This window comes from Haliotis cracherodii, unplaced genomic scaffold (genome assembly GCF_022045235.1).
Source record: "Haliotis cracherodii isolate W230 unplaced genomic scaffold, xgHalCrac1.p SCAF_1, whole genome shotgun sequence".
In the NCBI taxonomy this organism is placed as follows: domain Eukaryota; kingdom Metazoa; phylum Mollusca; class Gastropoda; order Lepetellida; family Haliotidae; genus Haliotis; species Haliotis cracherodii.
In genome coordinates this window covers 80,681,874-80,703,537 of record NW_027266264.1, presented here as the reverse complement: position 1 = coordinate 80,703,537, position 21,664 = coordinate 80,681,874, and the positions used below count along the sequence as shown (strand labels likewise).

At 42.5% G+C, this 21,664-nt stretch overlaps 1 protein-coding gene across 2 annotated transcripts; it reads left to right on the top strand.

Annotated features, from left to right (window-relative positions):
- Nucleotides 1-293: 293 nt before the first annotated feature.
- Nucleotides 294-19,893, top strand: LOC139469557 (uncharacterized). Of its 2 annotated transcripts, none has more exons than XM_071251754.1 (2): nt 294-378; nt 18,577-19,893. In XM_071251754.1, exon 2 carries the CDS (start codon nt 18,601-18,603, stop codon nt 19,891-19,893), a length of 1,293 nt encoding a protein of 430 aa, XP_071107855.1. In that variant the 5' UTR covers nt 294-378; nt 18,577-18,600. The 2 variants fall into 2 exon arrangements, with proteins under 2 accessions (XP_071107855.1, XP_071107863.1); XM_071251762.1 differs by having other exon boundaries at nt 297-363.
- Nucleotides 19,894-21,664: the final 1,771 nt, after the last annotated feature.

Genomic DNA, 21,664 nt, shown 5'->3' with positions numbered 1-21,664 from the left:
CAAAAGACAGAAATGTATTTACTACTTCAAAGGCCCCATCGAACCTTTTCGAGACAGCGGGGGTAAATCTACTGTTTGGGATTTTACACACTTAACTTAAGAGTTGAACATATTCTATTATCGTCAGAATAGGACGCATACAGAGCTAGGTACTCTGAAATGAACACCGATCTCCTTGTTGACATTGTTTGTTTAACGTTGACAGCTGTGGTGAGTTGATGCCACGGCTGTGATGTACAATCAAGGTTGTAGATTACACCACGTCATGCGTGGCACACAGACAATACGTGCCGGCACAAGGTATATCGTCAACTTGTGTGGATGTACTGGTGACTGAAAGCTACGTGTCTTTGATTCAAAACAGTGGGTTTCATACAGGTGAGACATATACATATTTCCGAAAAGTTTATCAAGATGGTATATGGTCCATTGAGTAGGGTTATTTCAAAAGTATGTCTATTTCAAAGTTATGACTGTTTTTTCCAAAAAAGTATCTGTGAACCATTTCACATTTCTCGCTGCGTTTATGGACAGTCAGGACTCTATTGTACGTCCATTTGTAGAAATGGAACTGGTGTTATGTGGGTGAGGTGAGGTGAGGTGAAATTTGGTTCAACATCGCGTCCAGGATTATTTAATTTATATAGCGACGTGCATGCACGTGTATGTGTGTGGCTTCTTGTACTAGTCCGGACTGATGTCGATTTATTGTGCTAGCCCACTGAGAAACCATGCCGCAGTTTTAAGATGAATACCACACTCAGACACAGTATACTGACTCCGAGACGACTAGTTTTAGCCTCTTAATGCCGAGCGCCAGACAGGGTAACAACAAGTACCATCTTTTAATGTCTTTTGGTATGACGCGGGATCGAACCCCGGACCCCCCGCTCTCCGGGCGGACGCTCTACCACTAGACCACGAGGCGGTCGCGTTCAGTAGTAGAAATGGAACTGGTGTTATGGGGTGATATTTAATGTATTGCTATTTCTGACAACGAACCGGACCGCCTCCGTGGTCTAGTGGTAGAGCGTCCGCCCGGAGAGCGGAAGGTCCAGGGATCGATCCCGGGCCGCGTCATACAAAAAGACGTTAAAAGATTGTACTTGTTGTTATCCTGTCTGGCGCTCGGCATTAAGGGGCTAAAACAAGCACTGGTCGGCTCGGAGTCAGTATACTGTGTCTGAGTGGGGTATTCATGTTAAACTGCGGCATGGTATCTCAGTGGGCTAGCACTATAAATCGGCATCAGTCCGGACTAGTACAAGCAGCCACACACACACACATACACGTGCATGCACGTCGCTATATAAGTGCAATAATCTTGGACGCGACGTTAAACCCAATTTCACCTCACCTCACCTCTGACAACGAACCGAAACAAAACGACTCCTTATAGACGTACTTGCAACAGGACTGCAGTATGCTAATGGTAATGGCTGTAGAGTTATACGTAAGAGGTGAATCTAGGGCCCTAATATTCTTGTACTTTTCAATATGTTTATAAATTATTACATAAGATTGGACCCGCGAAGATCCAGGATGGAATAGGTCTTCAGCAACCCATTCTTGCCGTTAAAGGCGACTATGCTTGTCGCAAAAGGCGACTAACGGGATCGAGTGGTCAGGCTCGCTGACTTGGTTGATGCATGCCATCGATCCCAATTGCGTGGATCAATGCTCATGATATCAATCACTGGATTGTCTGGTACAGACGTGATTATTTACAGACCGTCGTCATATAGCTGGAATGTTGTTGAGTGCGGCGTTAAACAACAAGCCAACCATCCCACATAAGATTGAGTGAGTAAGTTGAGTTTAACACCGTTGTGAAAAGTATAACTCTTCAAAAAAAAGGAAACGCAATACGGATATTTTTAGCCATAAAAGCAATATTAGCGAACCAAGAGGTGCCAAATAAAGAGGTTGAATGTGTTATAGTGTCGGTGAGAAATTCCTCGGATCCAAATGATCACAACAAGGACATGCAAACTATCAGTCTGGAAACACGTACAATTCGGAAGAATGCACCCAGACCATGGAGCTGCATGTACTGCACGTGCAGCATCACTATGAACGGTATAAAGTGCACGTTTTTTCATTGCCTGGCATCTGCGTCAATCGAACAGTGACAGTTCAACAACATGCCCAGATTAACAGAAGTGCAAAGAAACAAAGCCATAGGCCGCTTGCAAGCAGGGGAATCCTGATCAGCTGTAGCCAGGGTTTTCAATGTACCGCCCAGCACCATCACAAGGCTATGGGATCGGTTTCATCAGCATAGGTCAACACGTGATCGGCCTAGGTCGTGACGACCAAGAGTAACCAGCCCCTCCCAAGATCCCTACATCCGACTGCGTCACCTATGTGAAAGGATGACCACAGCCACCTTATACGAAACCGTTTAAGAGCAACAGGTCTACGAACAAGACGTCCTCTTCGATGCGTCAAATTGGGTCGACAAGATCGTCAACAACGACTGCATTGGTGGCGTCAACACAGGGTATGGCCTCAACTGTGATGGAGAAATGTCTACTTCAGCGACCAATCAAGATTTCTCCTCCGACGAGGGGATGGAAGAGCACATGTCTACAGACGTCGGGGAGAACGTTACGCCGGAAACTGCGTACAGGAAATCGACAGATTTAGTTGGGGTAGCGTTATGATGTGGGCGGCTATCTCTCTCATCATGGCTGGACAGGTTTGGTCCATATCCGGGGCAATTTTACGGCTCAACGATACATCAACGAAATTCTCCTACATCACGTACCTCCCAATTACAGCCAACGGCAACGGTGTATTACAGCAGGATAACGCTTGACTGCATACAGCACAGATCACAAGAGCCTGTCTACATAACAACAACGTTGATGTTCTCCCCCGGCCCTCCAGATCCCCGGATTTGAACCCGATAGAGCAACTGTGGGATGAATTGGAAAGATGAGCTACGCCGACGTCAACCACAATCCCAAACGTTGCAGCAATTGGCTTTTGCATTTCAGGCCGAGTGGGCTACCATTTCCCAGGATGTGATTCGCTTACTCGTCTCTTCCATGGGCAGGTGATGTCAGGGCGCTATCGATTCCAACGGGGGACATACGCGTTATTGATGGTAGCTGACCTTCACCTTGGACTTTTCCTATGAACCGTTAACTGAGATGACTACACTCACAAAGGGTTCTCTCCACAACATTTTGGCTCAATACCTTGTACGGTTCCTCGTTTAAATGTATTTTCCTACCTCACATAAATCTGGCTTTGCGTTTCTTGTTTTTAAGAGTATATTTTAGTTATATCATGGTGTGTGGCTTAATTCTGGGAGGAACGCCTGAATCATTGTAGGTGTTAGACGTCTACTGCAGTATTTAAACCTGTACGGTTTTGTGCAGACAAATCAAGTCTCGCAATCGTGACGAATCGGGGATCCGAAACCAGATCAGCGGATCCCGGCAGCCAAGGGGCGTAACTCTACAGATAATGCCAACGCCTTAGACCAATGGACCACCCATATCCTCTGAGACTATAAGGAGTCTAGAGGAATATTTGTCTCCCAATTCCAGTGTGTTGACGAGTGAGGGGAGCCACAAGTACCAACAACAAGACCAAAGCCAGGAAAGCTAGAAGACAATACCACTCCCGAGAACGTGTCTCCCGCGTGCATCTAGCACATTCGCAAACTCTTCAAGAGAGGATTATCAAATATTAAAGCAGTCTGTATGTTTTTACACATCGAGCGACCGCTGCTTCCAGGAGAGCATTGACTACCACGAGGTCTGGCAAGGGATAAAGACCATTCATAATCCCTGTTCCTGATAATTCTGTCACGAGGCGCCACAATGAATAAACAACAACGCGGCGGCCAGAAATCAAACAACGCACTTTCAGCATGTTTATTGCAGTTTATAATGACATGAAGGCCCTCAAAGTGTGATGAATCCGTTTTTCCTTAGAAACAATTTGCGTCCACATTTTTCTTCATCTCAAAATACCTCAATAAAACGACATTTAAGTCTGTTTGTGCCTCTCGTTAAAACAACGTGACTGCCAAAGCTATGATCGAAGATACAGCACAATTCGGAACTTAATGTAATATTGTTCAGGATCAATGTTGATTTTACTTTGCGTTTCACATCTGTTCAATTAACTTTTGTTGTGTAGGGGACGTTTACGAGGATACATCCCACGGACATACCACCCCACGCGGTGTCGTGTCGGGATAATATTGCTTCTGAAATAATCAAAGGTACATATAACACCTGTTGTGTTATATTCGTGGTATTACGGCGTTTGTACCATCAGCTTATAGTCACAAGGACTACACATAAAGTTGGAAACTCAAGATGGCTCGATATTTTGACAATTTGTTTCCTTGGTGCTGTTGATAAGAGAAATCTGATTTTCACATTTCTTTCTTTATGGCTGAACTATCGTCGCGATCTGTATCTGTCATAGATCTGTGGATGAGCCATGGAACGAAACCCAATGTGAAATGACGTCATCTGAATGGGTCTGATCTATAGGGGAGCTGGGGTATATCGAGAGACACTCACTAATAGAAACAAGATTGTGGTCTGACCTATAGGACAACACGGGTATATGGAGATAGAGAGCATCACATAAGTAATAAGGGTGTGGTCTGATAGATATGGCAACTCCAGTATAGCGAGATAGAGAGAGTCACATGTGGAAATAAGGGATTTGTCTGATCGATAGGGCAACTTGAGAATATCAAGATTCACATGTAGAAATAAGGGTGTGCTATGATCTATAGGGCAACTTGAGAATATCAAGATAGAGAGAGTCACATGTAGAAATAAGGGTGTGCTATGATCTATAGGGCAACTTGAGAATATCAAGATAGAGAGAGTCACATGTAGAAATAAGGGTGTGTTGGATCTATAAGACAATTCAGGTATATCTTGATGCAGAGATTCACATGTAGAAATAAGAGTGTGCTGTGATCTATAGGGCAACTCTGGTATATCTTGATACAGAGATTCACGTGTAGAAATAAGGGTGTGCTATGATCTATAGGGCAACTCTGGTATATCTTGATATAAGGATTCACATGTAGAAATAAGGGTGTGCTATGATCTATCTATAGGGCAACTCTGGTATATCTTGATATAAGGATTCACGTGTAGAAATAAGGGTGTGCTATGATCTATAGGGCAACTCTGGTATATCTTGATACAGAGATTCACGTGTAGAAATAAGGGTTGCTGTGGTCTATAGGGCAACTCAGGTATATCTTGATGGAGAGATTCACATGTAGAAATACGTGTGTGCTGTGATCTATAGGGCAACTCAGGTATATCTTGATACAGAAATTTACATGTAGAAATAAGGGTCTGCTGTGATCTATAGGACAACTCTGGTATATCTTGATAGAGAGTCACATGTAGTTACTAAGGTAAAGTAATGTTAGAGATATGCGTCTGTGCGCCTGTATAATACAATCTGATGTCATTTCCATATATGACATTTCCCTAATCCCTTCTTTGACACGCATTTCATTTCTTTTCTCCGGATCCGAGTAAACTTAATACGTCTTGTGTTATCTAATCCCGTAAAAGCTTTCTTCACTTGAAGAGCAGATTAAGGCTGGACAGGTATGTAGGTGTGTATGCAACAGAGAAGACTTGCGAGGTGCCCCGTAAATCACAGACCTTAGTTACAACAGCGTCCTTATGAGGATTAAAAAAGTTTATTCTTCTTATTCAGCACTTTTAACACACATGTGTGAACAGGTGTATGTTCGCCTTATCAGAAGAGGCGCAGGAAGGAGAAGTCAGGTGAATACTTGTTGGCAGTCGTTCGAAAATATATTGCCTTGGTCAGGTCTGGCTAGAGTGGACGCCGCACATCTTGTACTGTAACTGGGCCGGTCACAGTAACTGCTGGACATTAGTATTACTGAATTTGTGACCACTCTGAAAGGTCAGCTCTTAAACTGTCCTGGTTGTTTGTTTGTTTGTTTGTTGTTTAACGCAGCATTCAGCAATATTCCAGCTATATGACGGCGATCTGTAAATAATAGAGTCTGGACCAGACAATCCAGTGATTGACATCATGATCATCGATCTACGCAATTGGGCTTGTGGGCGCTTCGTTCCAGGAAGTTAGTGGATTCTTACAGGCAGCCACGATAGAGATAAATATTGTCTGAGCACTCACCCACCTAGAACCAGCAGTTTTGTAAAATTTAAAAAAGAATATCTAAATATTTGTGGAGGTAGTTTGATGTATTGATTTACCTGACGTGTATTTATAGTAATTAATCATTCAAAAATCACCCCGTTGCTTTAACGGGACTTTGTCTTCTATTACAAATACCCACCTACTGCTGTCTCGCTGGGTTTCCTATTGTGTTTCAGCCATTGCGTCTTCATTATATTAATTGTTGAGCAAGACGATACCCATGCAATGGATACGTGATATATCATTTAAAACAAAATTGAATTGTGATATGTTAATTGAGCAAGAGGTCATGCATGGAGTGAGTATAAGAATGATTATGTCATGTTTTGCCGAGGTATCTCAGGATGGCTCTGTCTATATCCCAGGAGCGCCTCCTTGTGAGGTCCGTCAAATAACCCTACCATTATTAAGTGATCATCTCCAGGTTTTATAATCTTTTGTGAGATTTCAAGTGGCGTACTATGTCTCTGTCACAAACAGGAAGTATGGAGTATGGCAATTACCTCGATATAACGTCTTAAGTTGGTATTGTAGTTAGCTCAGTAGCCTCAGGTGCCGTTATTCGCTGATAAACTTTAGCTGCTTTTGCCCCGTCAGGATCCGCTGGTTGTGAATACTCGTAGGTGTTCACTAAAAAACATCTAACACCTGCTTCACCGTTGGCTCCCTCTTACATTAGCTGGCCTGCCATGATACAACTGATGCCTGTGAAGATCCAGGTTAAAATTGGTCTTTAGCAAGCCATGCTTGTCGTGAGAAGGGACTAACAGTGAGTGAGTATGGTTTTACGCCGCTTTTAGCAATATTCCAGCAATATCACGACGGGGGACACCAGAAATGGGCTTCACACGAAGGGACTAACAGGATCGAGTGGTCAGGTTCGCGGACTTGCATTGGTCACCGTATCCCAATTCCGTGGATCGATGCTCATGATGTCAATCACTGGATTGTATGGTCCAGACTCGATTATTATAGAACACTATAAAGCTGGAATATTGCTGAATGGGTAGTAAAATGAGAAACAAAGCTGTGATATAACTGAATTCTTTTTGAAAGAGTCGTTAAACCCCGCTCACTCACTCAATCACAAGATGATTATTCGTATGTCAACCATCCAAGTACACTCAACATTAAGGATACAACACAGCAAGGGGAATAATCACTTGAATATTTGCTGTTAAAAATCAATATGTTTATCGATTTCGTTTCTAGACAAAACAAATATATATATTACCAATCTCCGGCCTTTAAGGGACAGTGATGGCGCTGCGACAATAGCGTGAACGATGACGGGGGGTCAACGGAACAGCTGAGCAGCAAAAATACCCTGTCAGGTGACACTGTTATGATGGCGACGCGGAAATCCTCGTTGAGCCCAACAACACACAACACGGTCCTCGGACCTGTAGGGTGCTATTGATTATTGCTTAACGTCGGTGATATTTGATAGAGATGAACGATGCTATGGTGTGCCCGGTGACCACGTTTGCTAAGTGGCCACCGGTGGAACGTCGGCAGCCATTCGGGCGTGCTCGGATAAATCACGCTGTGTTATTTTGAAAGAGTACAGCTCAAAAGGTATAATAGGGAGGAAGGAAAGTCGATATGAACTCCTGTGCTTGGTGTATTGTCACAAGTACCCCCCCCCCCCCCCCCCCCCCCCCACACACACACACACATACACTCCCGTTCAACCCACCCCTCCCCGTACTCTAATAGCATACTCAGAGTTAGGTTCACTTTCATCTATTTCAATCACCTTACATGTCTCAAAGGTCAGTGAAATTCTGAAAGTATTTTGTTTGCCTTTTGATTTAAGGTTTTGTTCGGATATATTTACATAAATAAAAGCATATATTATAATGAGTCCGGCTTGTCAAAAACTCTGTAACAGTTTATTCTGACAATCAATGATGGCTCTCGCAGACTTCTTCGGGGTAGACATATTTAGGCCATCGTGGTGGCAGACACATTTAAGACACCGTGGTGGAAGACAGATTTAGGACATCGTGGTGGCAGACACATTTAGGACACCGTGGTGGTAGACACATTTAGGCCATCGTGGTGGCAGACACATTTAGGCCATCGTGGTGGCAGACACATTTAGGATACCGTGGTGGCAGACACATTTATGACATCGTGGTGGCAGACACATTTAGGACATCGTGGTGGCAGACACATTTAGGACATCGTGGTGGCAGACACATTTAGGCCATCGTGGTGGTAGACATATTGAATAAAACGACTCTCATTAACCGATCCTCCATAAAAGGGTTAAAGTTATTTTGTGTGTACATAAAATGAGTTCGTTTAAATTTGTATGACATTAAGGGCAGAACATATCCCAATGACAAGGCTATAAACAGTAGATCACTCAAACCACAATGTTGTATGGCGAAATTCCAATCCTTAATCTAACAACACAGTTATCCCAAACTGACGTATACTCACCAAAAGAAACGCGAACCATAGAACTGTATTGAGAAGTATATACGTTCAGAAGAAATGTTTCCAATGTGTACCACTTAATGACAAAACTAACGATAAGTCAAGTGTTACCACGGTGTTTTTATTCGTATCGCGATATGCTGCCCGTGATTTCCAAACTTTACATGTTAATCCTGCACGAGACATGTGGTGTATCTCGAGTCATGGATCTATGACGTCACATGTTATAAGTTCATCAGCGTAGGATCACACAATATACCAGTATATTCGTTTCTGCCATCAAACCAATCTAATATTTCTAAATATGAGTAATTCTTCATATATTAACCAACATATATGTATTGGCGTTTCTTTTGTCGGCGAGTATATTTGATTCTATAAATCGATTCATATCTCGCGTTACCCATTATCGTTTTCATTTCGCCACGTTTGACACTTATTACATCTATATTGTACTGCTCTTGATATATGGCCGAACCAAACACAATCAGACATCTCACTGAAGTAAATTAAAACATACTAAGTGCACATTGTACTGCGATAAACCCATGTCGCCGGGCCTGTAATGCGGCCTGTGATGTACAATACGCAGGTCTTGCTTGTTATATCGGTGTGAATTTATTACTCGGTGGCAGTTACTGGTGGTATGGTGTCACCGCAGGGGGCCTCGGGAACAAAGATGTTTCTTCGCCTCTCACAGCGTGGTATCAATTACTTCGATTTATGCTCTCCCGTAGGTCATCATCGATCTGAACAATGACACACAAACATTATGTGTTACCGAATTACCAGTATCTGAAAGTGTAGTACACTACAAGAATAAGAAAGCATCAATACAAGGAGGTATTAGAGGGAGGTTACAGTCAGACGATGGTGGCTGGGAGACACCATTCACTGCATCAGTTCACGGGGAGCCAGGGGGTCTATAGCGATACAATGTGATGTGCAGAGCCCTTGCACCTTGGTCCTACCAGGGTCCGCGGGTCGAGAGTTGAATCCAAGATAGGCCCGATTGTACTTGGCTTGTCAGTACATATGGGATTCAGTAATGTGGTCAACGGCTACGACTGCCACTTGGGGCCTCCAAACTGGCGTGTCACGCCGGGATATAAATGGAATAAACAAACACTCGCATGCGAGTGTGACATCCGTTAGTCCAGTCACTTCTGGAATCACATTTATGAAGCATACATCGTAAAACGAGAACCCAAAATAGAAGAGCGCACGTTTACTTACTTAAGCGCTCTTTTCAATCCTCAAAAACGTTCTAAGCGGTTTAAAACAAATATTTCTAATTAGTCCACTGTCTTGTAATTTCCAAATAACAGACAAGTAATTGGGCACGTGTGAATGATACATAAAACTTTAAGACTTATAACCTCAATATTTTAAATTCCTGCTGTCCGTACTTTCATAAGGACTATATACAAGTATTGGGGTATTTCTTGTTTCTCGGAGGGACATGGAACAAATTAGATTGATGAGCAATCCAACGATTTTCTTATTAATTGTGGTAATGATGATTATGATGAGGATGATTATGATTATTATTATTATCACATACAGGGTCGTCGTCGCCGTTCTTGTTATATCAGTGTCTATCCGAATCAGGGCATTGACGAAGAATGTCTCAGTCACTAAAGCCAATTTACAGATTATATGGACAAATAGTTGAGTATATAAAATACATTCCCATACTATCAAATGTCACATCCTGTCAGCACTAACGATATGGACACTAGTCAAGAAGCATTCCAGTTCCGTCTCATCACACCCGAATGCCTCCTCCAGACCCCCACGATAGTTCCGCTGAGGAAGTAGTCCGGCCTTGGCACAGTAGATTCGGATATTGTTATGGCCGAGTACATAGTTACCGATGGTGTGGATGGTACCACACGAACCGGGAGTCGCTGCGGTGAATGGCTAATTTCATGGGACTAGATCTCAATGACAATACAAGCTTAGAAAAAGGGCAAGACATCTGATTGCATGCCACCTTTTCAAAATATTGTTCATCGGATAGGTCACTGAATTGTATTCTGTTGTGAATATATGCTAGCACGAAGTGTAGTCTTTATCTGTCTGCCCAGTAGCGTGTAGCAATGTTTAGACTGGGATTACATACCTTAAAGCCATGTAATCCATAGGAGACCCGTTTCGACATTTGACCTAGTACATTACATACCCACTGCAAGTCACAGTTCCTGACAGACTATATAATACGAAATAGAACCATTGTCTGTTCAGCGCCATTAAGAAAGGTTATCGGAAAGTGAGGGCTGTGTCATGGTTACTTTGAGTTCAGTTTTACCTCAGGCAAATTAAGTTGTATTTTTGTAAACGTGGTTGAGAGGGGATTGGATGCCTGGAAAGAACTATATGGTACCAGATTTGCTGAAATCGTGGCCTGATTCAGACTGTGTGCATATCAATGAGGATTCTGGAACCAGGTATGGTTTTATCCATTGTCAGATAAGGCTGAACACTGACATTTGGTAACTAGTAAGGAGCTCTAACACTTTATTACAATTAATCTAATAATATACCACTCGACATCTGGTAGGGATACTCTGCCGAGGTGGATCTAAATGTGTTTTTTGAGATGTTGTCATACAGATAGTGATTGATACTGTCATTGAACTGACGCTTCTTGGTTCCTTGTTAAGTATCACTGACCATTATTACACATTACCATGTTTCATAATATAATGATACATATCAATAGCCGCATCATTGTTAAGCAGTATATACTCACTGTTTGTGTGAGTGAGTTGGGTTTAACGCCGCTTTTAACAGTATTCCAGTTATATCACGGCGTGTCAGCTTAATGTGGGAGGAAAGCCCGAAATGATGCAGGTCTCAGACGTTTACCACTTGGGTGAAACCCACGAGCACGGGTAAGGTGCTGACAAACCAAGAAACATAATCGGGACGAACCGGGATTCGAACCCACAATCATAGGTTTCTGGCGTGCCCAAGGGACGCAACTCTGCACAGCGAGTCGCGGCTCCTTAGACGACTTGGCCACCCGTGCCCCCTCATTGTTTGAGAGTTTCGGATGTATCTTCAATGACTCAAAAAGCAACCCACAAAATATGACACATTTAAGTCATAAATTTGGATTTCTAATTCCATTTGTATGTCTGGATTTTTATTTTGAAGAAAAAAACATTTTGGGTTTTTTAATTAATATTGGCACATATATCCATCAAATGTTCCAGTAAGGATTCCTACTGTTATTTAAGTCCTTGTAAATCCCGAGGCTTATAACATCTGTAAAGCATAATCTGAAAATCCATTTCCTAGGTCTACACTGTTGGAATTTACAATGTGGTCGTGTGTTAACATACGTCCATTGTCAAGGTACGCAGGGTACAAGATTAACCTATAGGTCCCTTTTTTATCAGTAACGTTGCCCAAACTGTATCTGGTAACCTTTCAACGCAACAATCCAGCGAACCGTCTGCTACCAGCAAGTGCCTGCCACACCTGAATGTCGTAATCCGTTCGTGACAAATTGTCGTAAATCACACTCTAGACAACAGAAGTCGTAAAATTTAAAGAACGCGATGACCCGAAATAAATAAATTGCGAATTTTAATGTTAAATCGTCACCAATACGGACAATTACTTAGAAATATATTCATAAAAGTGCCTGTGTTTATCACGAGACAATAGCAGATATCTGCCGCTGATAGCAATGAGATCGTGCAGCATTGTAATTGTGCTGCCAGCTGAGTTGATAGGCATGGATGAATAATACTTGTTTTACATCCGTTGCGTTTTTCGATTGATGTATTGAATATCGGACACAATGATTAATTTGATTTGGAAATTGTGCAGAAGGCGTCGCTATAAATGTCAAGGTCTTCGACTTCTGTTCAGTAAGAACGATAATGTGATAATGTTGCTTTGTGTGTCGCTACTGGTGCATAGACATTTGAATATAGTGACATGCATCCTCGATAGGGACTGGTCAGAGATAAAGTTTGGACCTAGCCTAAAATACGAATATCAAAACATTAATGTCGTGGTAATTGTAAACATGTTAAATATAATTCTATGTATCTGTGTGTCGCTACTATAGCCGAGGCCGTAGTTATTTTTTTTGATAGGAGGGGGCAAATATTTGTACAAGTATCACCTGTGCCCAACTTGATGCCAAAAAATAAAAATGTTTTCTATAAAAAATCCAGGTGAGGCAACCATGACGTCACAATCAAATGACGTCACTAATGGCTCTGCTACTGAAGCTGTCAGCAGTACATTTTACACTTACACTGCTTATTTCTGTCTACACACTGAAAAAGTTGAAAGAATGATGTAGGATGATAAGTAAAATCACCCCCTCGTGTCTTTTGATATCAAATATACCAACACTCGTTGATAAAACTTGATAAAAGTGAAAAACTCCTCATCAAGCCTCGGAGTTTTTCCACTTTTATCAACTCGGGTTGATATATTTGATATTCTCGAGTGAGATTCTCTATAACTCAACTTACAAATAACACCTGTCATCAATAGATATTTTGTCTAACTTTATAACTTGAACTCGTATTGTTTATCAATTATGTTAAAAGTCAACATTTAAGATAACCATAGTATTTAGTAATTGTCTACGAGCGAATATATAGAGGATATTATTTGAGTGCTCATGTTTTACTATGTTTACGACACGAGTGTCTAAATTCCGGAATATCCCGATCGAGTGTCGTAAACATAGTATGACATGAACACGAATATAATGTTCTAGTAATTACCGAAGAAAATGTCTACATACAGAGACGAATTTCAGTATTTACCTGCAAGAACAGCAAGTCGCAAGAGCAAGAATTTGTCGAATGACGTCAATCTGCAGCTATGACGTTATTTCTAGGGTGACGTCATTCCAACCTCACGTCACAATAACATTCGAATGACGTCAAAATGCCGTCCGGATGACGGAAACAATACACTGTTGTCTCGTGACGTAATATGACCCTAGGGCACATATGATTTTTATGAGCCCGATGTTTGCTCTCGTAGGTAATAATAAATCATATTAGAGAGTTTTTTCTGATATGTTTCATGTTATAAAGCAGGATCTTCAAGTTGGTGCCCAAATTCTTTAATATTATTCAAAAACACAAAATACCAGTATCTCTACAAGTGAAAATCAATTCCTCCTACCTGTAAGCGGTTTAAGTACTTAAGTACTGGACAGGTGTCGTGATCCCAGACGCAAATACCACCTCACTTCACAGACTGTCCTGATTTCCCCTTCCGCGAGTAAGAAGTAGTCCCATCGTAATTGATGGATGGATTTTGCCGGCTTATGCTGCCAGTCGGGACTGCTATTGGAAGCACTAATATCACTACCCCATAAATCCCACAATCAATGAAAGACGCTTAAGTCATTACTATGGTACGTTGCACTCTTAGTACTTCAACGCCTTAAGCTTGCAAACAAACATGTTACGGTATTAGCCTTTTTGTAAGAGATAATAAAATATCAATTTTCTATCGATGTGTACATACTGCATATGGATGTATTCTGTCCCTCTTGCACAACACAGAAAGACTGGCCACAGTCTAGATTGGGTCTGTAAACAGTGAACACATTTGCTTGATAAATACACTTCCACGGGTACACGGAGTCTCTTAAGCTCGTCGACTTTGCATGTGGTTGATTTGTAAAATATTTGCATATTTGCTTACTGCGTATTTGCGAAACTTCTGTGCCGCGTCAGACAACAAACAAGCACTTACTACTGAAAGCAACATATGTGAGTGGCGGAAGCTACCGATAGAGCAGGACATGCTTACCCTTTTCGCGAGCACCTAGTCTCATCACTAATTTTCAGTGATCAATTCATAAAATTGACACAACTATTTTCCCTTCTAGCAATACCTTGTTTCAACATCTGGAAATATCCCTCTTAAGTAAACGACTGTAAAACACGACAGTCTCTCGATCCCTTCAAGAGATGTTCCATGTTAATCTGGGGCGTTCGGGTAGCCTAGTGGTTAAAGCGTTCGCTCGTCACGCCGAAGACCCGGGTTCGATTCCCGACATGGGTACAATGTGTGAAGCCCATTTCTGGTGTCCCCCCGCCCTGATATTCCTGGAATATTGCTAAAAGCGGCGTAAAACCTCACTCACTCACTCACTCACTCCATGTTAATCTACGTTTGGTATTGTTGCGACCAGAAACCAGTGTGCCATATGTATAATGATAACTCACATTAATATTAAGTCTCTATCATAGTTAATTCTAGGCTTCTTACAAACACAGTCCCCTGAAGATTAACGGTCTTAGAATTGGTCTTCAGCAACCAACTCTTGTCGTAAGAGGCGACTAACCGGATCGGGTTGTCAGGCTCGCTGACTTGGTTGATGCCTAACCTAATTGTGTAGATCGATGCTCTTGATGTCAATCACTGGATTGTCTGATCCAGATCTCGATTATTCACAGACAGTCGCCATATAGCTGGAATATTGCTGACTGCAGCGTTTAACAACAAACATACAAAACAAAACAAACACAACGAACTGGTTTAATTGACTCCCAGTAGATGAATCATAAAGGCATATTTCCCATTCTTATTTGTATCACAGTTAACTACCATCTTACAAGTCCAGAATGATTTAAGTGTTATATTGTCCTATTGACAACCTAGCTGTAGATACCGGTGTTAATCCCCCGATAAGATGTTTCCACTAGCCGTCAGAATCAATCAAAGAAAGCTAATCAAACCTTATTTATTACTTAACACGGTTCATGGCTGCATTAATGCCGAAACGGTATCACCACGATCAACCCCGGGATCTACTGCTGTCTGTGTTTTTGCGAGTATTCCAGACTAAATTTATGCTGAATTTTACATAACTACTACACACCTCCCAACTTGTCCCAACCTACGTATTACATCTCACATTACATCGCTTACCCATCCAATCTCCACCTATCCAATCACCTAGTCTAGTCCGCCACCACCCACCCACCCACCCACCCCCACCTCCCCCCGCCTCATCCCCCGACCCCCACCATTTCCATACCATTCCTTCCAGGGCTATTACCTTCCCAACTCCCACCCTCACCACGTCCGATCACCCAATTCCCATACTAGTACTAGTACTGATTCCCTGCAACCTTTACTGGTCGTAAGGGTCTGGCATGGTGACATGATTCAACGTAGGCTCATAATATCAATCACTGGTTAGTCGATTATTAACAGGCATAGCGAGCGAGTGAGTATGCGTATATCAATATTCCAGCAATATCATGGCGGGGAAAACCAGAAATGGACTTCACACATTGTACCCATGTCGGGAATCGAACCCGGGTCTTCGGCGTGACGAGCGAAAGCCCCTTAACAGGCATAGCATACAGCTTGCAACTTTTTCACAAAACCACTTCAGCGCTACGAATATCTATAACTTCTATACTATAACACTGACTGCGTTACGAATAGTGCTCCGTTAAACAGCAAACAAAGGAATACACAGAACGAAATAAGCGCATGATCTGTATCGACCGAACGCACCAGTCTTATAAAGACTTGAAACAATTCCATTAGTATGGTGTAACAAGCACGCAGCTACAGTATTGGGGCACCCTCAGGCCGAATCGGAACTCGGGGAAATATTTGCACATTGTAATGGTATGTTTTCTTTGCATGTGTACCGGTCATTTCTCTTCAAGTGGAATCACATAAGCTATACGGTCAATACTTTTTATTGCCACCCGCAAGCTGGTGTGTTCCCGTGGATTAAGTTATTGGCTACTTGTATTTCATTAGGGGTAGAATCACACGGAGCTGATACCCTGGACGTTATTGGATTGCAATGTGGCTGCTTCATGGTAAATCATTTTTTTCTTTTTCATTGATAACTGATGCGATCTATGCGTTAAAGTTGTATTTGTTTGTTTCCATACTACTTGAAGAGATTCCTATTTTTCTTCAAGAATGGTCATTATGTGACAAACTTCGTGAACTGTATACCAGTACACTGATGAGTTGTAAAGTTTGTATGTCGTGATGTCTGGAGTGTAATCAGGCTATGGTCGTTTGTAACCTGGGCTTATTGTAGGCTTGTTCTCGATTCTCGTTGTTACGTCATTTGCATTTTTGACATTGAGTGTATGATGTTAGTCAACAACATCAAAGCATCAAAGCGACCTGTGAATAATCGAATTTGGACGAGACAAAACAAATGGCTGATAGTGTGAGCAACTCTCCACTTCATCGAGAACCGCGACACACCGTCAAGTACCATGACACACCGTCAAGTACCGTGACACACCATCGAGTTCCATGTTACATCATTGAGAACCATGACACACCTTCGAAAACCATGACACACCATCAAGTACCACGACACACAATCGAGGTCCATGCCACACCATCAAGTACCGCGACACATCATCGACAACCGTGACACACCATCGAAAACCACGACACACCATCGAGTACCGCGACACAACATCAAGTACCATGACACACCATCGAGCTCCATGACACACCATCGAGTACCATGACACACCATCAAAAACCGTGACACACCATCAAGTACCGTGACACACCATCAAGTACCGTGACACACCATCGAGGTCCATGACACACCATCAAGTACCGTGACACACCATCAAAAACCGTGACACACCATCAAGAACCGTGACACACCATCAAGTACCGTGACACACCATCAAGTACCGTGACACACCATCAAGTACCATGACACATCATCAACTACCACGACACACCAACCATCACGTACCATGACACACCATCGAGGTCTATGACACACCATCAAGTACCGTGACACACCATCAAGTACCATGACACACCATCAAGTACCGTGACAAACCATCAAGTACCGTGACGCACAATCGAGAACCACGACACACCATCGAGTACCATGAAACACCATCAAGTGCCATGACACACCATCAAATACCATGACACACCATCGCGGGCCATGGCACCTCATCAGCCAGGTGACGAACCCTAACATAGGAGATTGCTCATAAATTATGTTCGATGGTATCCGTAAATTCGACATGTGACGGATAGTTCAGAAGCACTGATGTTCTTTCTTTGTTTTTGAAAAAAACACATATTTCTTAAGTCATACTTGCTAAATGAGAATCAATGCTAATATTTCGAAGATTGTTAAAGCGTACTGTGGAAATATTTACCAAAATTGCTTTGGGGATGTCAGTTGAATATATGGTAGCTAGAACTGTGGCTAAATACAACACGCACACTGCCACAGGTAACACTTGATTGTTTGTGTGTTCGTCGACTAAAGGCAGTACATGAACAATCTTTATTCCGTCTACGTTTATTTTATATGCAGTAATACGAATTTACATTCGTGACCAACTCGTGTTATTCCGGGACAAGCCGAAGAGCGACTTCTTCCCCTCTCGTGGCCATTTTTGCGACCGGGCTCCGTCCTAGCGCAAACGGGCATACCTAAAGCAATTGTCAACTCGTTGCGTAATGGTTCACATATATTTCCCCATATATTATAAATATTTCAGATGCAATTTAAAGCACATCGGGACATGCGGAATTATACAGTATGATTGAACACATTTAACTGTGTCTTCGGTATATTTTTAGAAGCAAGACATATGTAAAATCACAAATTATTTCTGAGGGATTCTTTGACGAAGAACTTGAAATCATACGCGCATTCTGATTGGTTTGTCGTATTTTCGCACATAACATTCATCGATAGGGGGACGAGCAGGTTGCGGAAAGGGGCGAGTGGTGGCGAATGACGAATTTAACGTTAATATCAATATTCCGGTATTTTGTGTCATTCCTGTCCGTACCGTTTCAGTGGTAGTATGGTTTCAGGGTGAAGTATTGTCAACCCAAATATCAGGAATGTATTTGAAACATTATTCTTACAATAATTCAATATTCTTTCAGGTGTCTCGCTAGGTAACAAGTATTATGTCTGGCCGGAAGTACGGGAGCGATAAAGAGGTAGCGGCCGTGACCTTCAACATGAAAGAACAGCGATGTCTTGAGAAATCCCTCCAAACCCTGACTCTAGAGAAAACATACTCGCTCAAGCTCCTCGACCTTGACCACAGAATCATTAAGGTCAACTATCGGCGTCTGAAGGACAAGGTATCCCGGATCAAGTCCAACCTATCGGCTGACGAAATTTCAGATCTACGACAACTTGAAGCAGACGGCAAACTGCGACCGGCGTACAACTCGGTGAACATCAGTGGAGCTTTAAAAATTGCCGCAGCGTCGAGGAGGCTTAAATTTCAGAGGCCTTTACGAGACCGAGCCTCCAGTGCCCATCCTCGTCTCACAGGGCGCCATGAAGGCCACATTCATGCTCCTCCACCTTTACCTGGTCTGTGTAGGAGTAATTCAGTCACCGGCGTGTTCATCGATGCCCCTGCCTCTGACGTGACGAGGCGGAGAATGTCTGCTGACGTGATTCCTAACAATGACAAGCTGAGACCTTTAAGTGCCTTCACAATCGGCCAATCAAACGTTCATGAAAGAAATGGCGATGGGTTGAATAAAAGACCAGCGACATCGTCGTGCGTAGGTTTTGACAAGGCTAAGCTCAATGTCTCCCGACCTACGACTGGTGTGTCGTGTAACAGCATTTCTCACGGACACACACATTCCCCCTTTTCTTCTCACTCCCAGGCAGAAAAAGATGCCCGTGCACCCTCGGCCTCTCTCAATCGCCGTCCTAGTAGGGAGTTAAAATCTACGTACCCATCTGATGATTCAATAGACTCCAACTTGGGGGATGATTTATATGAAGAGCGGAGACTGGAGCTCCTGGAGGAAGAGCTCGCCCGAACGGAGGAGCTCGAGCTCCGGAAAGAGGAGTTCCTTCAGAATATAAACGATTATCTGCGACGGACGAATCCCCCAGAGCAGGAAGAGGAAGGTACTCTCGCAAAAGCCGAATCTTTGAAAAGTCTTATAGTTAGTGAGAGGGTTGCCTCAGCAAAGAATGGTAAACGTCTCACGAAGAGGAGACAGATGAAAGTGGATTTCGACCAAAAGCCGACTTTCCTTCCCGAAGCAGACTATCGTCGGCGGTTGTTTAATTTATGGACGGACATGAATAGATGTCGGTATCTTCGTGTGCCAGAGGAACTAATAGACCTCTCCGGGATCCAAACTTTAGCTAAGGACCAGATGCTGCTTTTCGAGGTCTTACGTCAAGCTGAACAGGAATCGCTCGCGGCGTCAGCACAGTTGTGAAGGAGTGAGCAGGGTAGTATTCCGTCTGTGCCATGGTGGAACATTGCGAACGGGCAGTACACATTTGTTTTGTACACATGTGGCAAATCACCAATGTATTAAGTTCATGTCAGCATTGTAGGTGACTGACAAAGATCCATATTGAGCTGTTGAAATGGAACTCGTTTTGGACTCCTTGTTGTTGAAGCGCCCATACTGTTTTGCCTGTTAAGACACGTCTATTCGTGTGTTGCGATATGTGTATTTTAGGTTAGCAATCATTTGATATTGACATGTATCTTTGAAACTGTCGAAATTAACGTCTCCATTTGGTACATTAGTGGTGAGCGTGTATGGTTTTAATCCGATATCACTGCAGGGGACACCAGAAATGGGCTTCACTCATTTTAGCCATGTGGGGAGTCGAACCCGGATTTTCGGCGACTAACCACCGCTTTAACCTGTGCTGTTGTACGCCGACAGGGCACGATGTGTCAATCGTGTATACTTGTAGGTATAGACTTTGCAGAATACCTACTTACGGAATTTATTGTACACAATGAAAGTTTCTTTAGAGGGCATGTACGGGAATAAGTTTTTACAACTATTAAATATTACAACTATTAAACTATATTTAGTGTCTGAATACAAGCAAATAGTAATTCCGATACATGTTATGATTTTCATGAGAACTGCTTTTGCCCATGTTGTCTGGATGCAATACCACGACAGCAGCCGCAATGGTAACTGTTGCCGTGTTACCTTCACACGGGGTTTTGGGTCGTCCCTAAGGTTGGTATTTCCAGTCGCAGGTGTCATCAACAACTCATTGAGATGCAAGGGAATCAACACTAAGCCAAACAACTGAGATAGCGAGTGTTCAGGAAGTGTTCGCTTCTGAGGTCGTCAAGTGTCCACTCTGCGGTCGTCTACACAAAGAGTCGCTGTTTTCACGACAGATGGCCATCACATACCGGGCGACCTACAGCTTGTGTATTATCGTATCTATCACGCTTGTTGGGCCAGTATGCTTGTGACGGATATCATCTCCATGACAACATTATCCATAGTTACTATGACTACATCTGCTTGGATTCGAAACAAAATACTTCATCCATGTTACCATTTAGACCGCAACAGACGGAAAATTTGTTTTTCGTCTCGACATCTTCTCGCGAATAACTTAACATATTTATCTATTAATCACTTGTAATGCTTCTCCTTTCTGCTCATTGGCGGACATCAATATCTGTCAACAGAAAATCTTCATATCTTTAAGCCTCCGAAAAAAATATTTTTGTCTGGTATTTCAGTTTCAAAATTGTCCAACACATATATATAACAATCAAACAATATTGTTTGAGCAATTTAACGGATTTTTCCTGTTGAATACAGGACACAGTCTCGAATTTGTTAACTGGGAAAAGGATATTTTGAAATAACCTGGTTGAGAGGTGAAAGTGTAAAGTGATATCAAAGTTTCCATAGTTTAATATAGGCTCTACGATAGTCGTTAGCCCTAAGATCGTTTTGAGCAGTGGAGGCCAAAGAATAACTGATTTATTCACCAGACATTTACAATCACAGTTGAATGGCACGTGAGGCTTTGTTCCCCAATGCTCTAGTGCTGTGGAAGAGCTACAAGACCGTTTGCTAGTTACATTAAAACCGAACGGTGACGTCGCTTCAACCCTGACACATATACTCTTAAAACAGTAGGTGATATTTAAAAATATTAGATTATTACAGAAATACAAAACGTTATCGAGTGATATTATTGAATAAATAAGAA